At 42.2% G+C, this 8,499-nt stretch overlaps 1 protein-coding gene across 2 annotated transcripts; it reads right to left on the minus strand.

Moving 5' to 3' along the window:
* Positions 1 to 2,627: 2,627 nt before the first annotated feature.
* Positions 2,628 to 8,281, minus strand: LOC121004079 (cyclin-dependent kinase inhibitor 1B-like). 2 transcript variants are annotated; one of them, XM_040436163.1, is made up of 3 exons: positions 7,800 to 8,264; positions 7,190 to 7,307; positions 2,628 to 3,846 (listed from the first exon to the last, which is right to left on the minus strand). In XM_040436163.1, the coding sequence occupies exons 1-2, from the start codon at positions 8,161 to 8,163 to the stop codon at positions 7,198 to 7,200; spliced, it is 474 nt and encodes a 157-aa protein (XP_040292097.1). In that variant the 5' UTR covers positions 8,164 to 8,264; the 3' UTR covers positions 2,628 to 3,846; positions 7,190 to 7,197. The 2 variants fall into 2 exon arrangements, with proteins under 2 accessions (XP_040292097.1, XP_040292106.1); XM_040436172.1 differs by lacking the exons at positions 2,628 to 3,846; positions 7,190 to 7,307 and adding an exon at positions 7,403 to 7,671 and having other exon boundaries at positions 7,710 to 8,281.
* Positions 8,282 to 8,499: the final 218 nt, after the last annotated feature.

The following is an 8,499-nucleotide window of genomic DNA, read 5'->3' on the forward strand; positions in this document are numbered from 1 at the left end:
ATGTAACATCTGGAGCTGGCCACAGCAAGATCCTCGTGTAACTTAGGGCTCCGGCACGCGGCATGTTTCGGTCTGCATCCGATCTACGTTTTTTGAGGATTGGAAGTGGACCAATGGGGCCACAAAAGATGCGGACAGCACATGGTTCTGTAAACCCTGCAAAATAAAAATAGAACATGTCCTATTCTTGTCCATTGTGCGGACAACGATAGGACATTTCAATTAATGACGGCATACAGCCGGCCAGGATCCGTGTCTTGCAGTTCTGCGATTTGCGGACCGCAAAAATGGCCGTGTGCAGGAGCCCTTATGCTGATTTTGCCACTTATTTATTTAGGATGTTTTGCAGCAAAATGCATCCAGTGAATAAGCCCTAAGGCATATTTAAAATGAGACATTGTCCCCTGTGCGGTCTCCGATCTGTGGCCCTTTACAATATCTAGGAGACCACAGGGGAGATGTATGCAGCAACAGTGGCAGGAAACACAGCAAGGTTGGATGTCTTGCGACTTTCATTTCGCCTTTGCACCGATGTGCAGCTTGCACCGTGAGCCCATTCTCTAAGGCCCCTTTCACACGTGCGAGTTTTTCGCGCGGGTGCAATGCGTGACGTTAACGCATAGCACCCGCACTGAATCCTGACCCATTCATTTCAATGGGTCTGTGTACATGAGCCTTTTTTTCACGCATCAGTTCTGCGTTGCGTGAAAAACGCAGCATGTTATATATTCTACGTTTTTCACGCAGCCCTGGCCCCATAGAAGTGAATTGGGCTTCAGTGAAAAACGCATTGCATCCGGAAGCAAGTGCGGAAGCGATGCGTTTTTCACTGATGGTTGCTAGATGTTTTTTATCACGCGCGTGAAAAACGCATCAAAACGCATTGCACTCGCGTGGAAAAAAACTGTACAACTGAACGCAATTGCAGACAAAACTGACTGAACTTGCTTTCAAAATGGTGCGAGTTTCACTGAACGCTTCCGGACCTAATCCGTCACGCTCGTGTGAAAGAGGCCTAACACCAGTTGCAGCAACTTGCAATCTACGTAGCACTACACTGCGATCTGCGGCCAAAGTGTAATTCAGGAGCGGGTCCAAGCACAATGTATCAGAATAAGTACACAATTACAACTTTTTGTGCAGGAATTTATTATTATTTTTTTTTTTATGATTGCATGACGTCAGAACAGAAATCAAAACGTTTTTTCAAAACTTAAAAAAAAACAAAAAAACTTTTTCTTATCAGGCATCTGGCTCAGCACAGTCTGCAATCTTTTTCTACAGCCAAATTATTAAAAAATAATAAAAAAAAAAATTCAGCTACAACAGCAAAATAAACATTATATATATATATATATATATATATATATATAAAAACAGCATTTACAGATGCACAAAACCTGCCACTTTGGCTTTTTTTTTGAAAAAAAAAAATCTAGATTAAACAATTTTTTTTTTCTTTTAAAAACATAAATAAGTTAGTAGAAGGTTTCAGTGTCTTTACACAGCAATTCACATACACATCTCAACATTGGTCACCAGAGAGTTTGCTACATACAGACACCACGCTCATACGGCGGCGAGAAGAGAGGGTTATTATTGCCAGGCACAGCTGGTTCCGGTGCCCAGGAAGTGCATTACTGGTACATTACATGGCATTGACTGAGGATGATGGGAGATGCATCTTAAAATTTGACCTAAAATCATATACAGATATGGTGATTGAAGAATAAAAAAAAAACATGATTAACCCCCGACATACTGACCGCGAGGGAACAGAAATGGCACACTGTATTGTATGGTCATACATTTCTTTTTTTTTACCCCAAAAATAACGGAAATATGATGAATATTGAATGAAAAAGATAAAGCTTACAACCAAACAATTTGTTTTTTTTCACACAGCATGTGGCCAGTGTTCACAAAAATCAGAATTTTTATTTTTATTTCAAATCTTACTACAAATTAAAAAATAGATATATTTTTATTTACAGAACATAAAAAAAATCGTAATATAAAATTTTTTAAAAAAAATACTGTGGAGCTGTCTTCCAGCAACGAAAGGTCTGAGCACATTGGTTAAAAAGAAAAAAGTGGAGGAGCCTGTATTTTGCTTTTCTTTCTTTATAACTATATAAATAAAAAAATATCTAAAAAAAATAAAAAATAAAAAATAAAAAAAAGTTTCCTCCCTCCTTGCGACCTGTTCTAAATCTAATAAAAAAAATATAAATATATAAAACTTCAGACTGAGTCTGTCAGTACTTTTGACCAAGCTAAACTGCTGACAGCACTAGGTATGGGCTGGAGAAAGCAGGAGTAGTGTGAATATGAAGTTTTATTCTGCCAGATTCTGTGCCTCCAAATGCCCAGGAGGCGGAGCTTCACTGTGAGGTACACCCTTCATTGAGCTTCTTCACAGTACCTCCCCTCTGCTGAGTGACATCTGTAGCATCCAATCAGGGGATCACTAGTGCTGTCACTTAGAACAGAGGAGAGGGGCTGGGAAGCAGCTCCGTTCAGAGAAGAGTGCACTTCACAGTGAAGCTCCGCCTCCAGTGCACTTGCAACAGCAGAATAAGGCTACCTGCACAAGGTACATATAACACACCTTTGGTTTTTTTTCGTGGAGATTTGTATGCAGAAAACAGGACCAGCAGAAAATGACATTTTACAAATCTCACGTACACTACGATTTTTTTAAACGCGCGGCTTTTAAAATCTGCAGCGATTGGCGGCTGATGTAATGTGGTTTTCCCATAGACATCAACGAGTAAAATGCACAAAATCCAAGATAAATAGTGAAGATTTGTGTGCCGTTGATATTGCGTTTTTCATGCTCCTTTCATACGAATTTTCTGCATAGAAATCCACCCCCTAAAAGTTCAAATTCACACTCCTGAAAAGCTGCGCCAAAGGTATGTTTGTACGGCTCTCCCCAGCACCTACCTACTGCTGTCAGCAGTTTTGTTTGGCCTAACCTACTGACAGATTACTTTTAAAGTGTGATGTGAACCCGGCCAAATTTTTTTTTTTACTTTGTTCTATTTGAAAGGGGAGTACAATCACATACAGCCTGTGGTCCCCGAACAAGCATCCATGGCCTAACCTTCATGGGCAATTTCTACCACCATGTGTAACTATCTGCAGAAAACATGACACAAGCTCCAAAACATAGAGCTGATATTTCCATAGCGCACCCCTGTCGACAGGTGGCCCATGTAGTTCCAGATGAACATGACCAGAACAGGATGGGATCCAAACTAACACCAGGGGGATGTCTCCACTAAGGGGCTGGACAATGGCCTCACCATGGATGGCCCAACATAGGTTATCAGAAGCCACTTTACCATCCTGCCCAAAACTGGCCACCTTTTAATCCATATTGACCCCCAACTGTGACATCACATATGGCGTCACACTCATAAGCTACCACTGAAACTAGGATAGTTCCTAAGAAGGTGACGGTGCCCATGTCATTTCCCCATCCTCGTCTTCATGAACCTCCCCCCAATGTGTTGCAGACCTGGCTTTGCGGAAGAATTCACAGATCAATTGGGTGACCTTGTGTGCATGCTCCAATGTTTCTCTTCACTCAGATCAGTGTGAACCCGTCTTGCGCACCACCCCTCTCTAAAATGTTTTATGTGCTACACAAGGGGGTGGCGGTGGCCACACGGGTAGTAAGAGAATACCAAGGTGCCTCGTTGCACAATGCTACATGTCATGCCCGGGGTATTTAGTGTTACTCTGTATCAGTGCTTGCAGGATTCTCCCACCAGTGACAGAGTCCATGGGCTGAGTGGGCAGGAGTCAGCCGACACTGGAGGAAGGTGAGCCTGGGACCTGCGGGGGAACAGAGAGAAGCAGTCAGGGGACGTCAAGAAACTAAATATACATTAGAGCAAAATACAGCATGCAACTGGAAATAGCAATTCAAGCAAGCATAACATTACTACCTGTGCAAGTCCATAGGGAGCAGTGGTATAGTAGTTATTTTCCTGTACATAGGAGGCAGTATTATAGTAGTTATATTCTTGTACATAGGAGGAAGTATTATAGTAGTTATATTCTTGTACATAGGAGGAAGTATTATAGTAGTTATATTCTTGTACATAGGAGCAGTATTATAGTAGTTATATTCTTGTACATAGGGACTAGTATTATAGTAGTTATATTCTTCTACATAGGGACTAGTATTATAGTAGTTATATTCTTATACATAGGAGGCAGTATTATAGTAGTTATATTCTTCTACATAGGGACTAGTATTATAGTAGTTATATTCTTATACATAGGAGGCAGGATTATAGTAGTTATATTCTTGTACACAGGAGGCAGTATTATAGTAGTTATATTCTTGTACATAGGAGGCAGTATTATAGTAGTTATATTCTTGTACATAGGAGGCAGTATTATAGTAGTTATATTCTTGTACATAGGAGGCAGTATTATAGTAGTTATATTCTTGTACATAGAAGGCAGTATTATAGTAGTTATATTCTTGTACACAGGAGGCAGTATTATAGTAGTTATATTCTTGTACATAGGAGGCAGTATTATAGTAGTTATATTCTTGTACATAGGAGGCAGTATTATAGTAGTTATATTCTTGTACATAGGAGGAAGTATTATAGTAGTTATATTCTTATACATAGGAAGCAGTATTATAGTAGTTATATTCTTGTACATAGGAGGCAGTATTATAGTAGTTATATTCTTATACATAGGAGGCAGTGTTATAGTAGTTATATTCTTGTACAAAGGAGGTACTATTATAGTAGTTATATTCTTGTACATAGGAGGCAGTATTATAGTAGTTATATTCTTGTACATAGGAGGCAGTATTATAGTAGTGATATTCTTGTACACAGGAGGCAGTATTATAGTAGTTATATTCCTGTACATAGGAGCAGTATTATAGTAGTTATATTCCAGTACATAGGGGGCAGTATTATAGTAGTTATATTCTTGTACAAAGGAGGTACTATTATAGTAGTTATATTCTTGTACATAGGAGGCAGTATTATAGTAGTTATTTTCCTGTACATAGGAGGCAATATTATAGTAGTTATATTCTTGTACATAGGAGGCAGTATTATAGTAGCTATATTCTTGTACATAGGAGGCAGTATTATAGTAGTTATATTCTTATACATAGGAAACAGTATTATAGTAGTTATATTCTTGTATATAGGAGGCAGTATTATAGTAGTTATATTCTTCTACATAGCAGGCAGTATTATAGTAGTTATATTCTTGTACATAGGCGGCAGTATTATAGTAGTTATATTCTTGTACATAGGAGGAAGTATTATAGTAGTTATATTCTTGTACATAGGGACTAGTATTATAGTAGTTATATTCTTGTACATAGGGACTAGTATTATAGTAGTTATATTCTTATACATAGGAGGCAGTATTATAGTAGTTATATTCTTGTACATAGGGACTAGTATTATAGTAGTTATATTCTTATACATAGGAGGCAGTATTATAGTAGTTATATTCTTGTACACAGGAGGCAGTATTATAGTAGTTATATTCTTGTACATAGGAGGCAGTATTATAGTAGTTATATTCTTGTACATAGGAGGCAGTATTATAGTAGTTATATTCTTGTACATAGGGAGCAGTATTATAGTAGTTATATTCTAGTACATAGGAGGCAGTATTATAGTAGATATATTCTAGTACATAGGAGCAGTATTATAGTAGTTATATTCTAGTACATAGGAAGCAGTATTATAGTAGTTATTTTCCTGTACATAGGAGGCAGTATTATAGTAGTTATATTCTTGTACATAGGAGGCAGTATTATAGTAGTTATATTCTTATACATAGGAAGCAGTATTATAGTAGTTATATTCTTGTACATAGGCGGCAGTATTATAGTAGTTATATTCTTGTACATAGGGGCAGTATTATAATAGTTATATTCTTGTACATAGGAGGCAGTATTATAGTAGTTATATTCTTGTACATAGGGGCAGTATTATAATAGTTATATTCTTGTACATAGGGAGCAGTATTATAGTAGTTATATTCTTGTACATAGGGAGCAGTATTATAGTAATTGTATTTTTGTATGTAGGGACAATATAATAATACTTATATTCTATAACTTCCCTTCCATTGATGCTTTTGCATTACCGAGCAGGGGGTGACATTAATCTCAGGATAAAACTCTTGACAGTGCAGGGATCCAAACCTTTCTTTCCTCTACATTGGTTGTGACTGGAACTTCCCTCTAATTGTCATGTGACACCCACTGATTAAACATTTGTACTAGGAGACAATCGCCCGCAGCTCACTGTATGGTTTGAGGGGTGGGGGTTTGGTTTGTTTTCAAACACCAGTGCGTCGTGTCACCAGCGTGTTCTACAGTAGACCACTTCCTGACCCCTGACCCCCCCCATTTCCGCTATATGTTGTTTACAGCTGTGGCTTCAGGACACTTTGTCTGATAAAAACGTGTTCGAATGAAAGATGCAGAATAACATTGCAGTAAGGCCCCGCGTCTGCGACATCATCCTCGACTGACTGCGATCAGTGGCCATGATGTTACAGCTGTCACCAGCCCTGTGCCTTAAAGAGCTCACTATTCAAGATCTCTGCTTGCTGTTACTGAATAGGAACATTCTTGTTTACATCCAGATGCTGAGAACCTGCACAGACCTGAGGGTTTATTCACATCCTGGGATCTTATTCTGACTTTTGGTGTGAATTTAAAAAATCAAGGCAACAAAAAAGTGTTTTCTGGACAAACAAATAAATAGTTAAAAAGCTGAAACATTTCTTCCAGCTGAGAGTTTACTGCAGTTGTAGACAATCCTCTGGACTCCTGACTGATGGATTTTAGGCATTGTTCACATCTGTGTCCGGCGTTCTGTTCCGTCACAGGAAAATGCAAGCCAGACATAATAACCAAGAGACCCCTTAAAAGAGCCCACAACATCGATGTGAACCTAGCCTTACCTGCACTGATACACTGTAACGCACTACTGGCACAGGAGAGATTTGTGCTATGTTACCCCCCAGAGGATTCTCCACACAAACCCTCAGCTGTGAGAAGCAGGCTGGGGGGGGGGGGGGGGGGGGGGGGGGGGGGGGAGGGGAGAGGGTTAGCCTTTGGATGTAAACAAGAAGGGGGGGGGGTTACAGCTGGGGGTCCAGATTTCGGAATTACCCATAGCTCTACGTGCTGGGTCGGCTCTTCTTGGGAGTCTTCTCAGGTGAAGAAGCCGAGCTGCCCTCCACGGGTTCTCCAGTCTCCGTCCTGTGGGATTTCTTGGATGAGGGAGGTTCTGCAGGAGAGAAGGGCGAGCAGTGGTCATAATGGCGCACACGGGGGGGGGGGGGGGGGGGGTTCATCAACATAGTGCATTTGTTTTAATTTTTTGGTCACAAATTTCTCAATGGCGCCATGGTTGGTGCCTGTGCGGTCATCCATGGGAATACGGTAAATAATTGGCCGATATGGACAATCATCTCATGCACACATCAAGCGGAAGTTTGGGTTCGGACAAAATTCTGGTCACAGCGACAACTTATCACATATCTGATTGTCAGCACTGATTGGGTTAAAAACCCCGTCATGTGTGGCCACCTTAAGAGAGAATGTAACATCTAGAATGTCACAGCCTTCTCCCCGCTACAATGAGGCAGGGGAGAGGGAGAGGGAGAGGACGTCGGTAAAAACCCCCTGGTAACCTTACAGCCACCCTGACAGCTAAGTGACCCCACACCGCCGAGGCCCCGCCCCCAGCTGGGCGTATAGCAGGTCGCTGCGCTCTCACCCGTCAGCTCTCCGCTCCTTTTATTCCCTCGGGCCTCCGTCTCCTCCCCTGCGCCCGCTCGGGGGTGAAGCTGCGCTGCGCCTGGTTTAAGGTGTGGCCCTCTCCGGTAGAACTCGGGGGTATCGGGCCCGGCCACCTCCCAGCTCAGGGCGCCGTCCAGCGGGCGTTCGTTGCGGAAGTCAAAGTTCCAGCGCTCCCGCTGCTCATCCTCCAGCTCCCGGCGGCACCGGGCCAGCTCCCGGGCCAAGCTCTCGTGATCTACCGGCCCAAACAGACATCGGCGGGCGGGAGTACGGGGCGAGCCGGGGGCCCGAGAAACCCGCTCCACACCCGGGGAGCCCGGGGACAGGCGCACGCCCGACATGGGGCACAGAATTCAGCTCAGCGGGTCACCGGGTAATCCTACGCTGCCCAATATGGCGGCTGTACGAGCCAGCGCCCGTCAGGGGGATTTAAACGCCCTCTGCTGGTGATTGGCTGCAAGAGAGACCCTCCCGGTTAAGGTGGAACGGGAGAGATGTGAGGGACCGAAACAGATACTGTAAATTAGGGCTGCAGGGAAAAAAGGGGCGCCTTTCTGTAAACTACTACTCCCAGCCTCCCCTCCCCTGGGTCACAGCAGGTGCATTCATATGCATATTGTGCTCTGGAATATGTGGATCCGCTTAAAATAAGGGCGATGTCTGAGTTGCATACGTTT

This window comes from Bufo bufo, chromosome 1, assembly GCF_905171765.1.
Source record: "Bufo bufo chromosome 1, aBufBuf1.1, whole genome shotgun sequence".
Classification (NCBI taxonomy): domain Eukaryota; kingdom Metazoa; phylum Chordata; class Amphibia; order Anura; family Bufonidae; genus Bufo; species Bufo bufo.